This window comes from Serinus canaria, chromosome 24, assembly GCF_022539315.1.
Source record: "Serinus canaria isolate serCan28SL12 chromosome 24, serCan2020, whole genome shotgun sequence".
Lineage (NCBI taxonomy): Eukaryota > Metazoa > Chordata > Aves > Passeriformes > Fringillidae > Serinus > Serinus canaria.
In genome coordinates this window covers 5,055,276-5,080,356 of record NC_066337.1, presented here as the reverse complement: position 1 = coordinate 5,080,356, position 25,081 = coordinate 5,055,276, and the positions used below count along the sequence as shown (strand labels likewise).

Here is a 25,081-nt window from a genome sequence, read left to right as displayed (position 1 = left end):
TTTTATTTTCTTCATTTTTACCCATCTAGCAAGTTGACTTTGACCTTTCTCCACTCACCTCAGCTGTGAAAAACTAAGGGCGTTAAAGCCCTCCAAAAGAAACAGTTTTAAAAATCAAAATCAGAGTAATGTTTAATAAATAACTTCATAAAATGTAAAAATGTAATAAAAATTGGAAGTATTTTTGTTGAAATGTTACCAGGGAATGGATGGCCTCAGGTGCCTGGTAACAGAGTGAATCCCAGGGGATTTTTGTTGATAGGAGAAATAATTTAATTCAGCAACTTCTGCCTCTTCTGTGTTGCTTTTTAGTTAATAATTGCTGTGGGTATTGATGTGGCTGTTCCAAGGATTGGGAAATTTTATGTCTCAGTTGGAAAGCTGAGAAAATTCTTTGCTGTCATGAATTAAACTCCCAGCAACTGCAGCAGAGCTGTATGTGCCACATGTTCATCCTAAATAATCCTGTGGATGATAATATATTCATGGAGTCTCCTCTTCCAAACCAGCAATGCATGGTTTGCTCAGGTGCTCAGATTTTGGATTTTGAGGGAATTTCCTGGGGTGATTTATGTGTTCTGTTGGGGTGCTGGTTTCTCTGTGGGTTCTCCCATCCTTTCTTTCCTTTTGCAGAACCTGAAAGTCCCAGTTCCAGAGGAAATCTCCTTGGAATTAGGTAGGGTGGGAGTGGAGGGCAGAGGGTGGGTTAATTCAGGGCAGTGACTTTATTGAGGTCATTTCTTGAAGGTGGGGGCTGTTCCCAGAGGAATCACTGGTGAATTTTCTGCCTCCCAGACAGGAGAAGGCCAGAGCTCCTCCCTGAAGAGCTGCACCGCCAGTTCATCCAGACCATGCAGGATAAAGTCTGCCCAGAGGTTCAGAGGAACCTGGAAGATTTCAGGTACCACAAGCTCCCTGTGGAGTTTCCTTTTCATTCATATTTGATTGCAGTCAGTGTTCCAGCACAGGGAAATCCTCTTGGATTGGATAGGAACATGCCAGGAATACACCCTGTGGCCAATCCTTAAATCAAGTCATCAGTTGCAATCCTAGAGCTTGGATTCTTCATTCCTGGAAGCTGTGTCAGGAAATGTCAGAGTATTTTTTTCCTAGGTTTTGTTGTATAAATCTCTCTTCCTATTTATAATCAGCTTTTATCTTTTTTTTTCCCCCTGTCCCTGTTTTCCTTTGGGCAGGGAATAATCTCCTTCACAGGGCTCAGGCTGGGCCAAGGGAAATTTAGGTTGGATATTAGGAAGAAGTTTTTCACAGGAAGGGTGGTAGAGGGTGACCTTTACAGAAAGGGTGTTCTGCCCAGGGAGATGGTGGAGGTGCCCAAGGTGGTGGAGTCCCCATCCCATCCCTGGGGGTGTTTGACAAAGCCTGGGTGTGGCACTGGGTGCCAGCGTTGAGTTGAGGGGTTGGGCTGGGTTGGACTGGATGATCTTTGAGGTCTCTTCCAACCTGGTCATTCTGTGAATTCTGGGAGCTCTCACAGTCATGGAGTAGAAGTTGATAATTAATTTGTTTTCTCATGTGGAGTGTTGAGCTCCGCGCCAAGCACAGCACTGAACTTTTTCATACCTAAAAACCCCACAAAACACCCCCAAAACCCCTCTGTGACACACCCCGAGTGCCCCAGGGCAATGGCCAGCTGCAGGTGATGCTCCCTGTGCCCTCCTGCAGGCAGAAGAGGAGCATGGGGCTGACCCTGGCCGAGGGGGAGCTGAGCAGGCTGGACGCAGAGCGGCTCCGCGACCGCAACGCCGTGGAGAAGGAGAGGAGCTGTGCAGAGCAGATCCTGGCCAAAATCGAGGAGGTCCTGTAAGTGACACCAACCAGGAGCCTGGGGGGGAAAAAATAACCTTAAAGGTGCTGGGAAAAGCGGGATGGAGGAATTGGGGAGTGGGGTTTGGTGTCAGTGTGGGAAGATTGCTGGGCTGAGTGTTTGTGGGGGTGGTGGCAGCCAGGGCTGGGGCGGGAGGGAAGGGGAAGGGAAGGTTCAGGAGGGAAGGGGAGGCTGAGGAGGGGAAGGGGAGGCTCAGGAGGGGAAGGGGAGGCTCAGGAGGGGAAGGGGAGGCTCAGGAGGGAAGGGAAGGCTCAGGAGGGAAGGGAAGGCTCAGGAGGGGAAGGGGAGGCTCAGGAGGGGAAGGGGAGGCTCAGGAGGGAAGGGGAGGCTCAGGAGGGAAGAGAAAGTTTTTCTGTCCAGGAGGCTGCTGTGAAATAGTGCAGGAAATGCTGCCATTGTCAGCCTGTGCATTATTAGATCAGAGCCCTTTTCCTGCAGAAACAACAACTTCACAACCCATTTTGTCTTTTTTTAATGTGGGCTGAATCCAATTTCCCCAGCTGAACCTTCACTTCTGATTCTTGATTTTGTTTTTTTTCCCCCTGCTGGGACTGCTGAACGTTCTAAAGGACACTTCAACACAACTACTGATGCTCTGGGTGGATGGGACCGGGTGTTAATTGGGTTTTGAGTTTGTTTTAAAACCCTTTCTTGTTTTTAGGATGACATCTCAGCCTCTGGAGGAAGACAAGAGGTAATGGGAGCGGGGAGCTGGGGCTGTGTGTGCTGGTGGAACACGACAGCCCTCTCCCGGCTGTTCTCCAAACTCCTCAACCCCTTTTTGGCACAAACCATTCCAATTCAGAGCATCACCCTCCTCCTTGCTGATGGTTGCTGCCTGTGTTTCACATCTTAAAAATTGCTGTCACTGGGAGTTTGTGTTCATTTTTGTTTTGTAGCTGCCTCAATCTGCTCTAATATTTATTTTCTGTCTGTGCCTTGTCCTGGTCAGTTTTTATCTGAGCAGCTTTTCCTCCTTTTACTGCTGCTTGTTTCTACCAGGACTCAAAGCTATGATGTGACAGCAAATATGGTTTTAGTGTAGAATTTTAGAACCTTCTGTGTAATTCTCAAAATTGGATTTTCACCTCCTGGGAGTTGTATTTTCACCTCCTTTCTGTGCCTTTGTCATGGAATGATTTGGGTTGGGAGGGACCTTAAAGATGATTTAATTCCAAGCCCTCCCATGGCCAGGGACACCTTCCACTGTCCCGGGGTGCTCCAGCCTGACCTTGGACACTCCCAGGGGCACCCTGTGCCAGAGCCTTCCCATCCATATATTCCATCTTTATTTACCCCATAATTAAAAAAATTGTAAATAAATAATAAATAATTAAATCCCCTAATTTTTAAATTTTAAAAAAAGATAAATTCTGCTGTTGACTGAGCCTCCCCATTATCAGTGGGAATTTATTTCCCTTCATTTCATCACTTCAATTTAAAAATGAACTTCTCCACAGAACCTTGGCCCTTGACCTAAATTTTATTGACTCAATGTATTTTCCCAATATTTTCCTCCTAAAGCTCCCTGGTTTTTTTGTGTGTTTGGCAGCTCCACCATGCAATATGTGATCCTCACCTACATGAAACACCTGGGGGTGAAAGTCAAAGAGCCTCGGAACCTGGAGCAGAAGCGGGGCCGGATTGGGTTCCTGCCCAAGATCAAGGTACTGCTGCCCTGGCCACAGGGGATTTGGGTGCAATTCAACCCCCAGTTTGGCAGGAAAAAGTGTAAAAATGGGTGTGATTTTTGTGTTTCAAGAGGGTCTGGGGTGGCTGAGCTGCACAGCAAACCTAAGAGCTGAAACTGGGCTCTGCATCTGTTGGTAGAGGCGTGAGTTGGAAATAATTGGAATTATTTCCTTTACTTCTGCCCCGAATTCACCTTGGTTTTTGGCTGTTATTAAAACTTTGGGTGAGGAATATTTCATAGAACACAACCTTGAACCACAGGAGGCTCTCATTAAAGCTGTTGCCTTGTTTACTTCAGTTATTTTCTGGAGAAATTTACCCAAACCCTCCTGGTTTGGGATGCAGCAGAGCTCTCCTCCCTGCCACCTCCACTTTTCCAGTTATATAATGATTATTTCCACCAAAACTTCATCCCTGTGGGTGTGATCCCTTGTCTCCCACAGCGTGGGGGTGTAGCTGGTCACAGGAGCTGCTTATTTTCATCAGCATTTCAGCTTCCTTTGAAACATGAAGAGAATTTCAAGCAGTTCTGCACTAACCAGGAAGGTGAAACAGTGTGAAACCTTTCTGAAGCTTTGTGTCCTCTCCCTTAAAGAGCTAATTAAAATCTCAGTAAACAGCTGGGCTTGAGGCAGTGAGTGATGAGTTTGCTTTCCTTTCTCTGCAGCAAAGCATCAAGAAAGAGAAGGAAGGAGAGGAGAAAGGGAAGAGGAGAGGCTTCCCCAACATCCTGGGCCCCCCGAGGAGACCGAGCCGACACGACAGCAGTGCCAGTATGTCAGCCCAGGAGCCCCCTGTGCCCTGGGAGCCACAGGAAATCCCTGCCAGGAACCCCATTGCACCCCTAAACCTCAGCCCACCCCTCCTGCCTCACCCAACCCCAGTCCTCCCAGTTTGGACCCCACTTCTCTCAATTCCCTTCCAGCCCTGTCTCACCCTGAGGGGGTGTGGAATGGAATTTTGGGCTGGGACTGAGGCATTTTGGGCTGGGACTGAGTGATTTTCAATAGAGTTGAGTGATTTTTAGTAGAATTGGGTGATTTTCATTAGAATTGGGTGATTTTCAATAGGATTGAGTGATTTTCAGTAAGACTGAGTGATTTTCAGTAGGACTGAGTGATTTTCAGTAGGACTGAGTGATTTTCAGTAAGACTGAGTGATTTTCAGTAAGACTGAGTGATTCTTTAATAGAATTGAGTGATTTTCATTAGGATTGAGTGATTTTCAGTAGGACTGAGTGATTTTCAGTAGGACTGAGTGATTTTCAGTAGGACTGAGTGATTTTTCATTAGGACTGAGTGATTTTCAGTAGGATGAGTGATTTTTAACTTCTTCTTGTCAAAACCCAGCTTCGAGGACACCCAGCCCTGTTTCGCCCTGCAGAGCTGCTCCTCTGAGCACTGCAAGGGTGCTTTCAGTGGGGTGATGATTCTCTCTGTCCAGTTGGCAGGGCCATGGAGATGCAGAAGCCCAGGCACCCCAAGCACTCGCCCACAGCCTCTTCTGTGAGCCCAGAGCCCCCCGAGTCCAGCAAGACGCGGCAGAGTGGCTCCTCCAGCGATGGCACAGATGCCCCCTACCCCCCTGCCAACCCCATGTCCCCCCTGGCAGTGGGGCCCTTTGCCTCTCCAGAGGGCAGCAAGGACAGTGACACAGGTAGGGTGGAGTAAGAGTGGTTAAAGGCTGTGTGCTGTGAACAGGATGTGCAGAGCACTGATGCAACGAGCTGGGCCAATTAGGCAATGCTTTGATGTCATTGGAGCTGCTCTTCCTCACCTTAATTAACTTTCCTCAATTAGGGAATCCTGCCACGAGCAGCAGTGGTTGTTAGTGGGTTCTGCCAGGGTGGCATTGGATCATCCAACAGGAAAAACCCAGCAGGTGCCACCTGAAGCTTTTGTCACTGAGATTTGTTCTTACCACCCTGGGAATCAAGTTCCTCCAGCTCTGAAGCTGGAATCAAGAGGCTCTGGAGAGGCTGGGAGGTTCTCAGATGTCCCCTAACTTGGTTGCTCACCTTTCACATCCATCCTGTGTCCAGGTGTGAAGCAGCCTGGGGAAGCCCCACCCGCCAGTGAGTCCATGGATGGCACCCCTCGGACACCCAACAACACCTTTGAGTTCCCATCTCCTTTGGAAAACCTGCAGGAGGAGGAGGGAGAGGCTGAGAGGTAACTCTGGGTGCTTGAGGGAGCCTTGGGAGAGAGTCAGGAAAGCTTGGAATGGGTTGGGAAAGATCAGTGTAGAGTGACCTTTGTCAGTGTGACAGTGGCTGCTGGAATTGAGTGCATAAAACCACAGTGACATTGTTGGTGCTAAATATTGTTGGTAGAATTAGGAAACTTTGGTTTTTTCTCTGCTGTGACAGAAAACTGTCAGGAGAGGGGACAGAATACTCTGCCTTGGAGCTCAGCCCTCCATTGTGAGCAGGGAGAAATTCAGGCAGAAGCTCCCTAATGATTCCCTTCCTTCCTTGCAGGCTGGTTGACATGGGAACACCGAAGCCTTTCCGCAAGTGAGTGTGCTGAGAAATGTTTGAACTTGACTGGATTTGTTTGGATTTCAAGCAGTTACGAAGCAGAATGCAGCAGTGCTCTTTGTTCTGAGGCAGCACAGTTGCCTGCATGATCTCTTTTCTTTAAGAACACATGAAATCAGACACTGGCAGCCATTAGTGGGGCAGGAGGAGTGAGTCACATGCAAAAATACCCCTTTGATCTGGGAGTGGAGTGGAGTGATTGCTGTATCCACTGATTTGGATGGATGGCAGTGGGGTTAGGGAGTAGAGAGATCCCTATTTTCCTTTTCAACCTGTCTTGCTGTTGGTTCTGTACCTGCAGATAGACTGAGGCAAGAAACTGTAACCTGCCCTTTTCACTGCCTTGATGTCTGACTGCAAATGATTTGATCTCTGTGTCATTAGAAGGAGGGCTATGAAAACACTGCCAGAACAGTCAGTCTGCAAAGGGCAGAATTAGAGAGTGTGCCCAGAGCTTCAGGCATCAAACAGCCCCCAGCTGGCAGGGACAGTGTGTTCATAAAGCTGATGGATGTACTCAGCTTTTCCCTGAACTGGGAATTAACTCACTCTCTTTCTCCTCCCATCAGGATGGACAGTGTTGGCTTTGCAGATGTGCAGAGTGAGGATGAGCTCTATGACTTTGACATGGACATGGACCCTCCCAACTGGCAGCAGCTTGTGAGCAGGGAGGTGCTGATGGGGCTCAAACCCTACGAAATCAAACGTCAGGAGGTGATAAATGGTGAGATGGGGGTTCTGTCCTACCTGGCCAAGCTCAGAGCTGAAACCTTCCCCTGGAGCTTTGAAGTTCTTAAAATTTGCAATCAGGTTTTTCTTCAGTGATTTTGTGACTGGAGAATTGTAGAACTTTTGGTTTGAAGAGTTCTTAGGTGTGAAACCCCTGCTTGTTTCTGGGAAAGAACCTGAGGTGAGATTGATCCAATCCTTAGAGGAAAAATAAACAATATCAAGTGATTATTAAATATTAAGGCACTGAAAGGTCAGGTTTTGAATGTGTTCTGTAAAAGAAAACAAGACAAGCTTGGGGTTTTTTTTGGGAAGCAGGGGATGGAAATGCTGCTCCCAAACTTCAGCAGATTTGAGTTGCAGCTCCTGCAGAAGCCCCTGCGTGGATTTGTGAGCTCAGAGCTGCTGGTTCGGGGTAAACGATGGAATTTTCAGACATGGAATTCCAGCAGGGCCTGGAATGGGGACCAGGGAGGGAAGGGCTGCTGAGGGCCCTGCTCTGAGCTCCCCTGTGGCTGCACAGCTGCACTCCTGCTCTCCCTGTCTCCCCAGAGCTCTTCTACACGGAGCGAGCCCACGTGCGCACGCTGAAGGTCCTGCACAACGTCTTCTACCAGAGGGTCACCAGGGAGGGCATCCTCAGCTCCAGTGACAAGAGGAAAATCTTCTCCAACCTGGAGGACATCCTTGGGCTGCATGGTAGGAGCGGCTGGACGCTGGAATTTGGGCTTCCAGTGGCTGAAAAATGGAAGCAAAGGGACCCTGAGACACGAGGCAGCTTCACCCAGTGCTTGAGATGGAGCAGAATTCTTCAGGAATTCTTCAACACTGCCCTGGGCTTGCTTTTGCTCACAGTTGTTCCATCTCTGATTCACAGAGATATTTTGATCAGGAATATTGTGTCCAGTTTTCCTTTCCTGTGCTGATTCAGGCTTGATGAAGGGAGCAGTGAGATTTATGGGCTGGGGTGTGGGATAGTACAACTGCTCCTGAGGAGAGCAGAAAACATTGATGGAGATTGATGTCTTTGTTTCTGAGAGGTGGTGGGACATGAGGCAGCTTCACCCAATGCTTGAGATGGAGCAGAATTCTTCAACACTGCCCTGGGCTTGCTTTTGCTCACAGTTGTTCCATCTCTGATCCACAGAGATGTTTTGATGAGGAATATTGTGTCCAGTTTTCCTTTTCTTTGTTAATTCAGGCTTGATAAAAGGAGCAGTGAGCTTTATGGGCTGGGGTGTGGGATGGTACAACTGCTCCTGAGGAGAGCAGAAAACATTGATGGAGATCGATGTCTTTGTTTCTGAGGGGTGGCCCTTCCTCGTGGTTTAGGGAAGGGACTGCTCACTGTAGGAATTTCAGCCACTGAATCATCAGTTGTGTGGTTTTCTGGCTTCTGCATTATTCCTGTTTATAGAAAACTGATATTGAGCCTCAGAAAAGATGAGTTTGGGATGATTCTTGGGTGTCCTTTGAAGCCAGGTGAGACACAAGTGCAAAGGAGTTACATCACATTTCATGAGATATCCTAAATTTATTAAGTTGCAGGGTATTGTTTATTAGCTAATTAAAATTATTTCAAATCTCATCTTCTAGAATAGCTTTTATGTTCAGTGCTGAAAATTAAGCCAGCATTTTGACCACTATTAATAAAATTTACCTTTTTTTTCTTTGTTTTTCAGTGGCACTGAACGATCAGATGAAATCTGTCAGGAAAAGGAACGAGACTTCTGTCATTGGCCAAATTGGGGAAGATTTGCTCTCCTGGGTAAAATTCTTTTAATATTTCTTACATTTGAAAATAAAGTGTCATGGAATGACCAAGAGAGCCAGAGGTGGGAGGAGGTAATTCCAGCAATGGGAGCTGAAGGGCTGCGAGTTCTGGAGCCAAAACAGAGCTGGAGGATGAGGGGGAAGGAAAGCAGGAGGAACTCAGAGGATTTTCATCTGACTGGAACAAGAGTCATTTAAGGCACAAGAATAATATCCTAAAGATGTGTGGGTAGAGTAGAAAGGTACTTTGGGTACATAAAGGTGAAAGTGGGATTTTGGAAAATGTAGTGGAACGATTTATTTCAGGAACACTCAAATGTGAGCCTGGTGTTGCCTGCGGTGCAGTTAAAAGATGGTTAGAAATACTGATTTCTAATCTTAGAATGCATAAATTTGGAGTTTATAGTGCTGCTGCAGGCTCCACTTCTGAGATCTTTATGGAGAGATTTGGCTGCCCCATCCCTGAAAGTGCTCAAGATCTTTTGGGGTAAAGTGTCCCTGCCCATGAAGGGGATGAGCTTTAAAATCCCTTTGAACCCAACCAGTCTGGGATTCTGTGATGTGGGAGGGCTGCATTCAGGAGAACTGAAGAGTTTGAGATGTAAAAGTCTCCTCTGGGAAGAGAAAGCCTCAAACCAGAGCAGAAATGCCTCCTCACTTCTGTCAGTAATTCCTTAGTTCCCTGGTGATCCCAGTCCCGTGTGGCTCTGCCTGCTGTCCAGCCTATCTAAACTTGGCTTTTTTGGCTTTCTGGCACAGTTTAGTGGAGCAGCAGAGGAGAAGCTGAAACTTGCCACGGCCACCTTCTGCAGCAACCAGCCCTTTGCTCTCGAGGTCATCAAGTCCCGCCAGAAGAAGGATTCGCGCTTCCAGACCTTTGTGCAGGTGGGTTTGCACAGGGCTTGGAGGTTTCTCCACCAGGCTTTGAGTTTTCTCCACCAGGCTTTGAGTTTTTCACCACACTCTTGAGTTTTTTCCCCCTAAGCTCTCAGTTTCTCCACCAGGCTTTTGAGGTTTTTCCACCAGGCTTTTGAGTTTTTTCCCTAAGCTCTGACTTTTTCTTTCCCCCAAGCTCTGAGTTTTCTCCACCAGCTTTTGAGTTACCTCAGCACAGCCCAGTGAATCCTCCCACATAAAGTTCTGCTAATTAATGGCAGTTATTAGTGACATCATGGCTAGCAGTGCCTTCAGCTGGGGACCACGTCCAGCCCTGTATTTATCTCTCCTGATGGTTCCTGCAGGGAGGAGCCCTGGGTTCTGGGCAGCACAGATGGAATGCAGGGCAGCACAGTGTCCCAGGCAGGAGGTGCCATCTCCCTCGAGGATGGCCAATCCTGTGGGGCAGAGTGCTCAGAGTGCCAGGAGCAGCAGACAGATGCTGCCCAGCTGCTCTGCCTGCCAGGGTGGGCTTTGGGTGCACGTGGCTTTTGCAGGAGAACCCTCTCTCCATTAGCACAGGCTGGGAGGAGCTCTGGGAGTGCAGGGGAGATTATCTTGACAAATACCCCGAGTTTTGCTGCGCTGTGAAAGCCCAAACTGATGTGTTCCCTGGGAGCTGCTGACTGAGATGGATTGGGGATGGGCCCAAGCCCGTGGGGAGTAATGAGGGGAGGAAGGCACTGCTGCTGTGATGAGCTTTTCCTCTGGGTAATTGCAGATGGAGAGGGGATGTGTTGTCTGGGTGATAGATCTTGGCATCTCTTGTCTTGTATTTAATTACTGGAAAGTGAAGTAATAGATGTGTAAGTGATGAATAGATGTTGTGCGTTCAGGTAATTATGGCCTTAATAAAAATGACAAATGCAGATATTGTGCTGTTGAAATTTAGGATGCTGAGAGCAATCCCCTGTGCCGGAGGCTGCAGCTGAAGGATATCATCCCCACAGAGATGCAGAGGTTGACTAAATACCCCCTTCTGCTGGACAACATTGCTAAATACACAGGTAAAGCCTTGCCACTGGGATTTGGGCACCCATCTCAGCAGGTTTTTTAGGTAAATGTGTGAAATAACACTTTAATTTTATGTGGCTGTTTTCATTGCGACCTCACTGCTGCTGTCTGCACAGGAGGTGTAAAAAATAATAATAATAAAAAGAAAAATCCAGTGTTGGTTCCTCCTTAGGAAAATAAAAAAGGAAATTCAGTGTGAAATAAGTGACTCTATCAAACCTCTAAAGCAGCACAGAATGTCCTCATGCTCTTGCAGAGGGTGGGGTTGAATTAGGATCTGTTCCACTGAAAGATACTTCCAGCACAACAGGTAAAAATGTGATAAATAACAGCACAAAATGCCTTCCCAGCTTTACTATCTGATACCTGCTGCAGGGTAATTTCATTACTCATAAAAATAGACTGCAGCTACAAGTTCCCTCTAATCCTAATTAGGAAAGCATGTGATACTCCATTATCTTTGATGTACTGGGTGATGTTCCTGTTAAGTGAATTCTCAGTGTGGCTGCTGCTGCTGCTGGGGAGAATTGATGGCTTCACCTGTGCCTGTACTCTTAGGAAGGATTTTTTCAGGGTTTTATGAGGATTTTAGGTCTCTCAGATGATTGTCAGTAGTTGTCACAAGGCCCTAAAAAAGGGAGAGTAACAATTGCATTATGTGTCATGATGTGCAGGTCACAATCAGTTCCCTCCTGTCACCAGTCTCGTTTTTCTCACTGTTGCAGTGCTTTTGTTGGTGACTCCTCTGTGAGTTTAACTCCTCTTTGTCCAGTTGGAGTCAGCAGGCTGCACTGCAGGGCTGGCTGGCCAAACCTCTGCTGGAAGCACTGTCCCACTTTGTGTTATTCTTGCAGAGCTGCCTGAGGAGAAGGAGAAAGTCAAGAAAGCAGCAGATCACTGTCGCCAGATCCTCAACCACGTCAACCAGGCTGTCAAAGAGTCGGAGAACAAGCAGGTGGGAGGGCCAGAGAGAGCCCCCAGGGCTGGGCACAGCAGTGCAGCTGCACTCTGGGCACTTGTGCTGCTCCAAGGGACATTTCCCTGCATTCCCTGCACTCCACTCTGGGCACTTGTGCTGCTCCAAGGGACATTTCCCTGCATTCCCTGCACTCCACTCTGGGCACTTGTGCTGCTCCAAGGGACATTTCGCTGCATTCCCTGTACTCCACTCTGGGCAGTTCTGCTGCTCCAAGGGACCTTTCCCTGCATTCCCTGCTCTCCACTCTGGGCAGTTCTGCTCCAGTGACATTCCCTGCATCCTGCACTCCACTCTGGGCAGCTTGTGCTCCAGTGACATTCCCTGCATCCTGCACTCCACTCTGGGCAGTTCTGCTCCAAGGGACCTTTCCCTGCATTCCCTGCTCTCCACTCTGGGCAGTTCTGCTGCAAGGGACATTTCCCTGCATTCCCTGCACTCCACTCTGGGCAGTTCTGCTCCAAGTGACATTTCCCTGCATTCCCTGCACTCCACTCTGGGCAGCTCTGCTGCTCCAAGTGACATTTCCCTGCATTCCCTGCACTCCACTCTGGGCAGTTGTGCTGCTCCCAGTGACATTTCCCTGCATTTCCTGCAGCACCTGGAGGATTACCAGCGGAGACTCGACCTCTCCTACTTGAAGCAGTCCGAGGATCCCATGATGGATGAGTTCAGGGTGAGTGGGAGCATTAAAAGCAGCCCTGTGTGAGTGGAGTTTGCAGCCCTGTCCTTCACTCTGTGCTTCTCCTGCTGCACAGCCAAGTGGTCTTTGGAGATAAATATTTCTGCATGAAAATGAAAACAGTTAGTCTCAGAAATGTGAGTTTTGCCACCTTCCTGAAGATTTCTGTGGCTCTCACAGCTCAGTTCTGCACATCGTGGTGCTGATGAAGCTTGTCAGCTCAGTGCAACAAACCTTTATGGCCTGCAAGCTCAAGCACTGTGTCCCAGAAGAGATATCTGATGGATAATGAGATTATTGTGGATATTTATCTCATGTGAGTGCATTTCTTAGTGATGCTGTTGGAGCTGGGGAGGCCTTGGAGAGCCCTGAGGTGTGACAGTGGGATTGGCTTTGAAAGGAGAGCTTGTACAAAAACGTGGGAGATTCACACAGCCAAATAAATCCTGAAGTCCAATATTAAAAATATTCTGTTCATGGCTCCTGTAAACCCCTGCAGGTTTTTTGGAAGCTGGTCACCTGCTGGTTGCTTCCCCATCTCCCTCAAAGTCAGTGTGAATTAAAAAACCCCAACTTTGTTATAAAACTGTGTCATGTATCCTTCCCCAAATAAACCTGCAAGCATTCAGCAAAGGAAGGAAGAACTTCTGGCAGCCACGAAATCTCGCTGTCACTGATTGCAGACTCTGAGACTTGGAAGGGATGGATTGTGAAAATTGTCACTTCTGCTTGCCTGCAGATCTAAATGTCACAAGCACTGAAGTGCCTGAAGAATCCATTGACATTACAAAGCCTGTCAGATCATTGGGATGATTTGTAAATAATTTGTAGGCACACTTGACTTGCAAATCGAGTGCTGCAGCATTAATCAGTTGTAATGCTGGAGCTGAAGATGGGGGGTTGGAAAAACTCCTCCTGGGAAACAGGTGACTTCCTGATGCCCCAGGAGCTTGACTTGGAGGGAGAATTCCCCTCTCTGTGGCACTTGGCACGTGGAAAAGAGCAGTGGGAGAGGAAAAGTGATAAACAGATCTCTGACAGCATTTTGGGTTCCCTGCTCTGTGTTTCTTTTCCCAGTCTGGGTTCAGCTGCTTAGCTCCAAACTGGAGTCCCTCTGGCATTCCTGTGTTTTATCAGGACTTGCTTCCATGGGAATTTCATGGTTTTTCTTTCCCCTGGTGACAGAACCTGGATCTAACAAAGAGAAAAATGCTCCATGAAGGGCCCTTGACCTGGAAGGTGAATCGTGACAAAACCATCGGTGAGTCTGGGCTGTCCCCCATCCCCTGGCTCTGGGGGGCTTTGCTGGGAAGGAGAGGAGGGAAAAGCTGCAGCTCCCAGTTAGGCTTCTTACTGCCCCCTCTAATAATGCCTGTGTGCTTCTGTGAGCTGATTAAATTGTTCTTGTCAATTCTGAGATGTGCTGGAGTATCATTAGGGCCACGCAGGGACACAGCAGTCAGTCATGAGCTGATCCAGTTCCATCTGTAGCTTTCTGCTGGAGTTTTCACCAGGAAGATTTGCAAGCTTTGCCTGGAATGGCACAGCACTGATTGCTGCCTCTGCATGAGTAATCAGAAATGCAGCTTTCTGCTTTCTGATGGCAATCTTTTAACTCGTTCTGGGCTCTTTTTGCATTCTGGGCAGATCTGTACACTCTGCTGCTGGAGGACATCCTGGTGCTGCTGCAGAAGCAAGATGACAAACTGGTGCTGAAGTGCCACAGCAAGATCCTGGCATCCACAGCTGACAGCAAGCACACCTTCAGCCCCATCATCAAACTCAACACTGTGCTGGTTCGCCAGGTGGCCACAGGTCAGTGCAGCCCACTGAGAAAGCAAAGAGAGAAGCCAAAAATAAAGATTAGCTCAGTTGAGGAAGATGATTTTTGTGTAGATTTTCAGAGCAGAACATGGAAAACTGCGTAGGCTTAATTCTTGGTTGTCCAACATCGTGCTTAGTATGGATGAGCTGTTTAACTCCTTTGCATCAGTAATAGGCATTTGCTTGAGTTTTAAATAGACTTCTAAATGAAAGTACTCTGATTGTGTTAGAGGAAAAGCACTCTGGAAATTATTAGAAGGGAAAAGAGGAGAAATGGAGCTTTTTCCAAATGGGTTTTTTCCTTTTGAGGGCACTTTTCTTTGATGGGACAAGGTCAGTGTTTCTGTATTAGTGTTGGAAAGGGATCTCATGGACTTTTTCCTTGCTTTGGCTGGGGTTATGTAGGAATTTTTGGGAAGTGAATTTGTGAACTTTTTGGGAAGTTTCAGTTCCCCTCCCTGTGTTGCTGCAGATAACAAAGCTTTCTTCGTCATCTCCATGTCGGCGACGGGGGCTCACATCTACGAGCTGGTGGCACAGACTGTCTCAGAGAAGAATGTGTAAGTCCTGGCCTCAGTCCCAGCTGTGCTGGCTTTGTAGGACCTGAGAGACCTTTTACCCCATCAGCTCCCTGAGTTCCTGCTCCAAATTCAACTGGAAACCTGCTGGTCTCTTTTGGAAGGATCCACAGATAATCCCTCCCAACTGGCTCACTCCAGACTCTCTCCTGACCTCCAAAATGCTTTTATTTACCCTTAAAAATCTGGTTTTTTGGGCCTGACTGCCAGATCAGACACAGAAATAATCCTGCATCTTCATGCAGCACCAGAGATCTTTGCAGATTTACATTCTGGCATCCAAAACACCCCAGTGCAGGGACTGGATTCCACAGCTAAAAGCTTTAGTGGGAGAAACTCTTTTCCCCTAAAGAATAGCCAGGGATAGATGTGTTTGTGGGATACATGCCTGTTGGTGCATCTATGCCCCTCAGTGATGTGTGAAATAATACTTTTTTTATGTATTTATCTGTCAATTGAGTGGTTGATCTGACAAGTGATAAGGTCCTGTCTGTCATTTCAATCTGCTGAAGAGCAGCCAGGTGAGCTGAGCTTTCTCCTGAGGTGATTTCAGGCTGTTCCTGGGGGGACTGAGTGGAACAGAACGTAAAAAAACATAAAAAAAGACATTTCTTTTTGGTAAAAGAAAAAATCAGCTGGGTTTAAGAGGATTAAATAGAGAAATGCTCCTTCTGTCTCACTTGCTGCATGGTTTTATTTGCTGTTTCTGCTGCAGCTGGCAGGACCTCATAGCTCAGATGGCAGGAACTGTGAAGATGGGCAGTAGCAGAAGAGTGATCCCACTGCCTCAGTCCGGCCCTGGCGAGTGAGTAAAGCTGCAGGAGGAAAAAAAGTTGATTTTTCTCTCTCCAGCATCTCTTTTCCTGCCTAAAATCTGCCCTCCAAAGCATGGATTCTGCTGCAGATGAAGCTGACTGAAAGGATGTGTTTGTTCTTCCCTCCCTGCAGAGAGGAGCGTGAGGAAGAGGAGCAGCAGAAGCTGAAGGAGCAGCATGACATTCCTGCCAGCAGCCTGCAGAGTCCAGGTGAGGCAGGGATTCAGGGAAAGGGAGCAGGAGATTTACTCCAGGGAGTGCAGGTGTGCCCAGCCATAGTCCTGGGGGATTGGGGATCCTGGGGCAGCTCTGAGATTTTTCTGCAAAGGGATGATTTCTTTACAAGTCACACAGAGAAGTGATGCTGAACCTCTTGGAAATGCATCTTTAATTATTTCCACCTCTCTCTGCTAGAGAGTTTTTGTTTTAACCCTGGGAAGAACGTGGCCCAAAGCCATGCTGAAGAATTTTAGTCGAATTTTCTGCACTTCTTTCATCTTTGTTTCACCTGAATTTTTGTTTTTTTTTTTGTCCCCTAGATAAAGATCTGGGCCTGGAGTCTCCCTTGATACTGAACCCTCAGTCCTCTTCCCCCATGATGTCTGAGAAGGCCAAGGTGGAAGGGCTGCTGGGGGCTGAGGGGCAGTTTGAGAAGGTGCAGCAGGCAGAGCTGGCACTCAAGGACTCCTCTGGCTGCTTTGAGCACCCAGCCAGCAGCTCAGCCTCGGTGCCAGAGGGGCAGTGGGCACAGGATGCCCTGAGGAACTGTGAGTACCACCCTGGGCTGGGCTCTGGGGGTGGAGTTGGTCCATTTCCATCCATTTCCCATCTCCCTGGGCTGGGTCTGACTGGGCTTTAGGCATCTCCTTGTTTTTCTGGGCTTTTCTCTATCAAATGAGGCTGATGGTGAATTTCTGCCATCCACGGAGTGCTCTGATGGCAAAATGACATTGCAGAACTTGGTGCACAGTGCCACTGCTGGTCAGCAGTTTTTAAAGACAAGGCAGTCAGCCCTGGCCTTCATTCTGTGGCACTGGAGCAGAACTGGAGAGGTTGCTTGTGTTGCAGAATACAATTTTCCTTTTTTTAAAATTTTTTTTAGTAAGATCCTTTAAACTCACTTCTATCCAAAGCCCAGGCTCAGATTTCCTGAGCACTTGGGAGGTGGTTGGGATTAATTACATGAACACTTGTGTGTGTTGGGAAGTTTTCCTGATGGATAAATCATTGTTTGAAATAGTTTTTAAGGTTTTTTTTTTCAGTCACTTCCTCTGCTCTCCCTTCATAGGAGGAAGGCAGGGCTCTGCAACCTGCAGGATCAGCTCTGGCAGTGCAGCTCCTAAATATAACTCCCTAAAATTCCAGTGAATTCATTAATCCACAGATCTCTCCTTGGCAACTCTGGAAGGGACAGAAAGTCCCTCAGTTGTACTTGGAGGGAAGAGCCTGTGCAATATTTGCTTTTACCAAAATGCAGAACTCTCCCATCCTTGGCCCCAGTTGCCTTTTCCATCCCTCTGTCCAAGCAATGACAGTTCTCTGCAGCCTCAGAGTTATCTCAGACCTTTAATTCCATTTATTCTCCTTCTCAGAGGATTTAAAGTTCTTTTCTAGTTCTGAATATTGGACAGCTATTCTTGGTGCTTGTTTTAAGAGACCACAGCTAAAATAATCTTAGCCCTGGGGGTGTGGAAGGACACTTTGAGTGACCCTGCAGCATCTCCTGAGTGCTGAGAGTTAAAAGAGCAGCTCTCCAACATTGTGACAGGAGCCTGAGCTGAGTGACAGTTCTGCTGTGTGACATCACAGCTTTTTTTGGGTGTTGCAGGAGCATTTTGTGGTGAGGAGGAACAATCTGGGGCTCTTGACAGCAGCACGTTTTTGTTTGGAACAATATGTCCCTATTATGAAGTGTTTGCTTGGGATAATTTGGGAGCTAAAGGAATGTGGGTTGAAGTTCAACCAGGCATAAATTTGCATTGAAAATGTTTCTTAGATTTTTTTTTTCCTTTTTTTTTTTTTTTTTGCCATCATTTCAACCCTGAGTGGAATATTCCCAATTTCCTTGAGGTGGGAATCCCCTGCAGTAAGCACAGCTGTGAGCTCCTGTGCAGGGTGAAATTCAGGCACTCAGGATCATTTCTGCAGACAATTTCCTTGGTTTTCTCCAAGGAGTTCCAACTTGTCCTGACACATTGTAAGGTAAAACAGAGGAGTGAGGCTGGAGCCTTTAATACATTTATTTTTATCCCTGTTTTTCCATCCAAGAGCAAGGAGTCACAGCTCTGTCAGAGGGTGACCTTTGTGTCTGCTTTAATCCCTTCTGTGCTCTGTGAGCCTTGCCTGCATTTGTCAGGTGCCATTAGTGCACGAGCAGGGTTTCCAGCCATTGTGATAGAAACAGATTTTGGGCAAGCAGGAAGGGAGGTGATGAGCTCACAGAATATCCTGAGCTGGAGAGGAGCCAGAAGGGTCATTGAGTCCAGGTGCTGTCCATTTAATTATGGTTTTTATTAATGTACAGTGTAAAAACCATCCCGGATCCCTGAACCTGTGCAGATCCAGCTGAGTCTGACAGCACCACTGATCTTTGGAGTATTCCCAAATGGGATTTCTCAGGAGATGGGCTGTGGGACATCCCCCCTCAAAATCTGCTCAAACACCCCTGAGCTCTAAAGCTTTTTGGGGATGGTTGAATCAAACCCCTTTGTCTCTGCAGGAAATTATGTGATTTCTCTCAGGAGATGGGCTGTGGGACTTCTTTTCTCAGGAGATGGGCTGTGGGACATCCCCACTTCTGTCTCTTAAAATCTCTTCAAACTCCCTTCTTAGATTTTTTCCTTTTTTTTTTTTATTATTTTTTTTTGCTGTCATTTCAACCCTGAGCAGAATATTCCCAATTTCCTTGAGGTGGGAATCCCCTGCTGTAAGCACAGCTGTGAGCTCCTTCCAGGGTCACAGTTTGAGCCCATTTGGTCACTTTGAGCCCAAACCCTGTTCACCCCACAGTGGAGTTGTTGCCTGACCCTTTTCTGTCCTTGCAGTGGGGCTGCTGAAGCAACTCCTGGTGCAGCAGCTGGGCCTGGCTGAGAAGGGGACCCTGGAGGACAGACAGCGCCTGCCCAGGTTCAGGAGCGTGTCCCAGGAAGCCCAGACAGAGGGTGGCACCGAGCTGCAGCAGATCCCAACCTCTGAGAGCAAATTGCAGCAGCCTGCAGAGGACAGAGCCCTTGGCAGAACTGGAGAGGAGCGGCAGGGCCCCCGGACTGCCGCGGGGTGCCCGGCCTCGGGGGATGCCATGCAGCTGGGGGGCACCGAGCCCCCTGCCAGGGGCACTTTGCCCATGGACAGCACGAACCTGGAGGGCTCCAGCTCAGAGCTGGAGGGGCTGGGGGCTGAGGAGAGCGGGGAGCATTTCTTCGATGCTCGGGAAGCTCACAGCGACGAGAACCCCGGCGAGAGCGAGCTGCTGGACAGGAAGGAGGAGGAGGAGGAGGAAGAGGAGGAGGAGGAGGAAGAGGTGCAAATTCGGATCTCAGGTGAGTCTGGGGCATTCCTGCCTGGCCAGGTCTGTTTAACACTTCACCTTTTGCTTGTCTGGGGTGGGACAGTCAGCTCCCAGCTCTCACCAAGCCCTGGGCAAACATGGAGCTGGTTCATTCTTCGTGTGCTGCAGGAGCAGCTGGAGGGCTGGGGGACACAGGACACAGCCTGGGACAGCTGGAGTGTTGGGGGACACAGGACATACCCTGTGACAGCTGGAGTGCTGGGGGACACAGGACACAGCCTGGGACAGCTGGAGTGCTGGGGGACACAGGACATACCCTGTGACAGCTGGAGGGCTGGGGGACACAGGACATACCCTGTGACAGCTGGAGGGCTGGGGGACACAGGACATACCCTGTGACAGCTGGAGGGCTGGGGGACACAGGACACAGCCTGTGACAGCTGGAGGGCTGGGGGACACAGGACACAGCCTGTGACAGCTGGAGGGCTGGGGGACACAGACACACCCTGTGACACCCTGGAATTGCCAAGCCCTCAACTGTGGCTGGCCTGGGCCACTTCATCTCTCCACTGCCTAAGGGGACCTGTAGAAAATAGGTTTTCCCTGGAGGCAAAGCCCTTTTTAAAGCCCTTTTCCTGCTCAAACTTCAGGAAAGAAAGATGGAGCTGGTTGATTGTTGATGTTCTGGAGGAGAAGCTGAGGTGCTGGGGGACACAGGACACAGCCTGTGACAGCTGGAGTGCTGGGGGACACAGGACACAGCCTGTGACAGCTGGCATTGCCAAGCCCTCGATGGTGGCTGGCCTGAGTAGCACCCTGGGCTGGGCTCTGGGCATGGAGTTGGTCCAACAGCCCATTTCCATCCCTTATCCATCTCCCTGGGCTGGGTCTGACAGCAGGAGTTGGGAATCCATGCACTGGCCTTTAGGCATCTCCTTTTTCTGGGGCTTTCTTCATCTCTCTACTCCCTAAAGGTTTTCCCTGGAGCCAAAGCCCTTTTTAAAGCCCCTTTTTTAAAGCCCTTTTAAAGCCCTTTTTAAAGCCCTTTTCCTGATCAAGCTTCAGGAGAGAAGCTCACAACTTTACTTTTACACTGTAATAGTCTCCTGTAACCTCATCACACTCTGAACCTCTGGAAAGTTTATTATTTTATTATTTTTATTGGTTTTGCTGCTCATGGACTATTTGACAGCTTCCTCAGCACACCAAACTTAGCACAGAATCTGAGGTTTCTCTCATGTGCATTTTCCAGTAGGAGCAGCTGCTGTCAGGTGGATTCAACACTAACAGCCCCACAGAAGTCTCTTACCCATAAATATGCTCTTATTTAAAAATTGGATTATATCCACGTGGATAAGCCAATTTATGACTGCCCCAATGCTGCTTTCCAAATACATAGTGCAAATAATTTTTCTCCCTGAGACATTTTAAATTATTAAAACTGAGCCAACAACTTGAAGCATCTAATTTATTTGTCACCTCTTCCAGTGTTTACTTTTTTAACTGTGTGGGGACATCAGAATGAGATGGATCTGTTTTTAGTCAATTCTGAGTCCCCTGTGCTGTTATGCAGAAATTCATTAAATGGACTCCTGTTTCTGGGTGCAGGATGTGAAAGCATTTTCTGTCTGTAATTACTTTATCTTTTAGCATATCAGCAAGCTCTGCTTTAAACCTCACCCATCTAAAAGCATCCAAAGTGCCAGGGCTTGGAGTGGAGCTTGGGAATGCAGCAGCTGGGTTTGTCAGGTGCCATGGGTGCAAGAGCAGGATTGTCAGATATTAGCATAAAAACTGAGATTTTGGGCAAGCAGGAAGGGAGGTGATGAGCTCACAGAATATCCTGAGCTGGAGAGGAGCCAGAAGGATCATTGAGTCCAGGTGCTGTCCATTTAATTATGGTTTTTATTAATGTACAATGTAAAAACCATCCCTGATCCCTGAACCTGTTCAGAACCAGCTGAGTCTGACAGCACCACTGATCTTTGGAGTGTTCCCAAATGAGATTTCTCAGGAGATGGGCTGTGGGGCATCCCCCCTAAAAATCTCCTCAAACCCCTCTGAGCCCTGAAGCTTCTTGGGGATGGTTGAATCAAACCCCTTTGTCTCTGCAGGAAATTATTTGATTTTTCTCAGGAGATGGGCTGTGGGACATCCCCACTTCTGTCTCTAAAAACCTCCTCAAACCCCCGTGAGCCCTGAAGCTTCTTGGGGGTAGTTGAGTCAAACACCATTTATTTGAAATTATTTGATTTCTCTCAGAAGATGGGCTCTGGGACTTCTTTTCTCAAGAGATGGACTGTGGGACATTCCCACTTCTGTCTCTAAAAATCTCCTCAAACCCCCATGAGCCCTGCAGCTTTTTGGGGATGGTTGAATCAAACCCCTTTGGCTCTGCAGGAGATTATTTGGTTTGTCTTAGGAGATGGGCTCTGGGACTTCTTTTCTGAGGAGATGGGCTCTGGGAATTCTTTTCTCAGGAGATGGGCTCTGGGACATCCCCACTTCTGTCTCTTAGAATCTCCCCACACCCCCTGACCCTGAAGCTCCAATCCCCGTTGTCCCCGCAGGAAATTATTTGATCCTCGATGGATACGGAACGGTGCAGGAGAGCTCCACGGACGAGGAGGTGTCAGCCCTGGTCCTGCAGTGCACCTCGCACAGGCAGCCCCCCCTGGACTGTCCCCAGCAGCAGCAGCAGCAGCAGCAGCAGCAGCCCCTGTCCCCGAGGGACGCGCGGTCGGACGGGGCCAGCTCGCCCTTCCCCGAGGAGCTGCGCTGGGCAGGGCTGGAGGAGCCCTGTCCCTTCCTGGGCAGCCCCCAGCTCCCTCTGGAGACCCGAGTGCAGCTCATGCAGTACATCCACAACATCCAGGATGCCCTGGAGAAGCTAAAGGTGCGTTGCTTTTTGTTTTTTTTATTCTTTCTATTATTACTGCACGTGGAAGGTTTGATGGTCACCTGAGTGTTTGGTCATTTCCACACCCATTCAGTTTTGGGTTAGGAAAAAAGCTTTAAAACAATTTTGATGGGCCAGGACACAGCCACATTTCTCTTCATCTCTGGCTCTACTTCTGGAAGATTTTTGTGTTTGCAGGGATCCCTGTGGCAGGGAGGGAGGATGAATCTGACTCTGTGTTCTCACAAGGCTAATTTATTATTTTATGATACTAGATTATATTAAAGAATGCTAAACTAAAGAGTGCAGAAAGGATATTTACTAAATGTTGAAAAGATAATAATGAAAACTCGTCAATGTTTCCAGAGTCCCAACACAGCTTGACCCCAATTGGCCACAGAGTGAAAACAACTCAGAGCAGAATCCAGTGAAACAATCCCCAAACACATTCCACATCAGCACAACACAGGAGAAGCAATGAGATAAGAATTGTTTTCCTTTTCTCTGAGGCTTCTCCGCTTCCCAGGAGAGAAATCCTGGGCCAGGGGATTTTTCAGAGAATGTGAATGCCACAGAAGACTTCAGAGCAGAATATTTTGCTTTTTTTGCTGTTTTGTGTGCATTGAGTTGTGGATCACAGCAGGCCAATAGTTCTGCTGGAGCTGGAGGGCTCTTTGTTACTTTCATTTTAATCTGGAGAAATTTCTGAGGGATAGGACAAGCCTGCAGAAGTGGAGTTTTCAGCAGGACACTGGCCTGAGGAATGTGGATTCCTGGCTTAAAGATTAGGGAGAAGTTCTCAGAGAGAGGTGGGAGGGGCTGGAGTCCCATCCCTGCAGAGTTCAAGGACACACTGGCTGTGGCACTGGTGACAAGGTGGTCTGAGGGCACAGGTTGGACTCAGAGATCTCAAAGGTCTTTTCCAGCCTTGGTAATTCTGTGAAATCTCTCGTGTGCTGCTGCTCGTGGTGTCCAAGGAAGATTCTGAGTTGCATCAGACCAATATTGAGGCTTTCAGGCTCTATATATTCCAAATTATTTTCCAGATATATTCCAATATATTCCAAATTATTTTTGCATGAGACAGGGATTCTCTTTATAGAATAACTACAGAAGGTTTGACATGTGACATACCCAGCAGCCAGCCTTGAATTTCACTGAAATCAGAATATTGCACACAAATGAAGCTGCTGATGCAGGAGCTGAGGGGGCTCACTCCAGCCTGGCTGTTTGCAGCAGTGAAACTTCTCCTTTGCTGTTTGAAGCCCTCTTTGTTTGGCTGGTCAGTGGGCAGCCAGCTGAGCTGTGGGGCTGTTGTTGCTGTTTTGCAGGAGGTGGAGGAGGATTACAGCGTGCTGCGGCGCCAGGGGCTGGCTGGCTCAGCCTCCACGGGAGAGCACTCAGGTAGGAGCCCAGAATCAGCCACAGCACCAGGCCACGGCTGGGCCACCTAAATACAGAGGCCAGGCAGGATTAACAGAATAAAAGCAGTTCTGTTTGCTGAAGGGCCTTCAGGTACATTTAGGGCAGACAAAAACCTCCCAAAAATGGACTCCGAGGTTTCACACTTTTATAAGTTTGGTCCATTTGCATTTTGGGGGTGAATCTGCCAATTCCAGCTCCAGCTAATGAAGGCATTGACCCCAAGTTTGCTGCCCCAACTCCCTTTTGTTCCCATCTCTGGGCCCTGAGGCAGTGAGGTGTCCTTGGCTGCCAGGCCTGGAGAGGAATTGTTGTGTCTGCCCCAAATGGGGAAGCAGCAGCTCCCACTGAGTGTGGGGTTTGGAGTTCTGCACTAAAGAACTGCAGGGTTACAAACAGATGGAAAATAGAAAATCCTGAGGGAGCAGAGGTCCAGCTGGCCTTTCTCACATGCCCAGAAAAGGTTTCAGCTCCTGGAGCAGCTCTGGCAGTGCTGCCTGCAGGGAAGGTCAGCTCCACCCCTGGGGGCTCAGCTGAGCTGGTTCCTGCTCTGGAAGGTTCTGTTCCACCTCCATCCCAGGGTGAACTTCTCCTCCAGGCCAGAGGGATGGGAATTCCCACAGGGAGCTTCCTGGGGAAACCCCTGCAGGTGGAATTGCTGAGCTCCTGGCTGTGCTGTTGGTTGGGTTTCCAGGATGGAGGAGGAATTGAAATCTGCCTCCACGTTCTTAGAAGGCTGATTTATTATATTGTGATATATTTTATATTAAAAATTGATAAACTGAAATTAAACTAAAGAATAGAGAAAGAATAATTAGGAGGTTTAACAAGATAATAATGAAAACTCATGTTTGTCTCTTCAGAGTCCTGACACAGCCTGACCATGATTGGTCATTAAATAAAATCAATTTACCTGCTGGATAAACAATTTTCAGCCACATCCAAAGCAGCAAAGCACAGGAGAAGCAATCAGATAATTCTTGTTTTCATTTTTCTCTGAGGTTTCTCAGCTTCCCAGGAGAGAAATCCTGGGGAAGGGATTTTCCAGAGGATGTGACAGGGACACCTGACCAAGGGCTGGGGGTTGGCGGTGTGGAGCTCTCAGGGAGCAGCTCTGCCCATGGCAGGGCTCAGAAGTGCCACACACCCCTCTCCCAGGCCATCCCTCTCTCTCACACCTTTTTTATCTCTTTTTTCCCCCTTTCAGACAAAAGCTAGTCGTGTTTCCAGGAGTGGCTGAAGATTGGAGGATGAGAATCAGGACACAGCACCCGCTGTCTCCCCTGTGGACTCTGGGATGAGGGTTTGGAGCATCCAAACAGAACCATTCTCTAGCAAAGTGGGCATGGGGAGCTTTTCCTGTGGGGCATCTGCACTATCTTGTCAGTGAGGGAGTCTATTCTATTCTGCTCCTCTCCTTGCTACCAGAAATTCAATTTTTTTTTTTTTTTTTCAGAACAGGAAAAAAAAAAAAAAGAAACCAAACCAAATGTACAGAGCTTTGGGTGTAGGATATAAAAAAAATGTATTTAGACATTTAAAAGAAAAAAAAATCATTGTATTTATTTGACTTCATTCCGTGTATCAAAAGCACATTTTAATTTTTTAATCTGCCTTTTTTTTTTTTTTTTTGTTCTATTTTTGGGTAGTGACAGTTCTGGCCACCCTGCCTGGTGAGGGGACAGGGGGGACCTGTGTGCAGGTGTTTCCTCACTGGACTGGACTCTGCACTCCCTGCTGGCACTCAGACCACCAAGAGCTTCTCATGAAGGTGTCAGGGTGGAATTGATGGCTGGAATTTGTCTGTATCCAACCAGCTGCATGGGAATTGCTCATGCCACCCTG

The 25,081-nt window shown here is 48.1% G+C and overlaps 1 protein-coding gene across 1 annotated transcript in view; it reads left to right on the top strand.

Moving 5' to 3' along the window:
- ARHGEF12 (Rho guanine nucleotide exchange factor 12) overlaps positions 1-24,716 on the top strand; it is a 78,752-nt gene extending 54,036 nt beyond the window's left edge. Inside the window, exons 16-41 of the mRNA XM_030231001.2 lie at positions 634-676; positions 796-901; positions 1,687-1,824; positions 2,511-2,543; positions 3,402-3,516; positions 4,209-4,314; positions 4,985-5,197; positions 5,583-5,712; positions 6,021-6,056; positions 6,650-6,804; positions 7,362-7,508; positions 8,492-8,577; positions 9,342-9,467; positions 10,411-10,525; positions 11,387-11,487; positions 12,107-12,184; positions 13,376-13,451; positions 13,838-14,005; positions 14,487-14,574; positions 15,308-15,397; positions 15,541-15,617; positions 15,947-16,174; positions 18,452-18,946; positions 21,486-21,811; positions 23,146-23,218; positions 24,444-24,716. Coding sequence (XP_030086861.2) covers positions 634-676; positions 796-901; positions 1,687-1,824; positions 2,511-2,543; positions 3,402-3,516; positions 4,209-4,314; positions 4,985-5,197; positions 5,583-5,712; positions 6,021-6,056; positions 6,650-6,804; positions 7,362-7,508; positions 8,492-8,577; positions 9,342-9,467; positions 10,411-10,525; positions 11,387-11,487; positions 12,107-12,184; positions 13,376-13,451; positions 13,838-14,005; positions 14,487-14,574; positions 15,308-15,397; positions 15,541-15,617; positions 15,947-16,174; positions 18,452-18,946; positions 21,486-21,811; positions 23,146-23,218; positions 24,444-24,454 — 3,360 coding nt within the window. The 3' untranslated portion in view covers positions 24,455-24,716. The remainder of the gene's footprint in view (positions 1-633; positions 677-795; positions 902-1,686; positions 1,825-2,510; positions 2,544-3,401; positions 3,517-4,208; positions 4,315-4,984; positions 5,198-5,582; positions 5,713-6,020; positions 6,057-6,649; positions 6,805-7,361; positions 7,509-8,491; positions 8,578-9,341; positions 9,468-10,410; positions 10,526-11,386; positions 11,488-12,106; positions 12,185-13,375; positions 13,452-13,837; positions 14,006-14,486; positions 14,575-15,307; positions 15,398-15,540; positions 15,618-15,946; positions 16,175-18,451; positions 18,947-21,485; positions 21,812-23,145; positions 23,219-24,443) is intronic.
- The last annotated feature ends 365 nt before the right edge of the window (positions 24,717-25,081 follow it).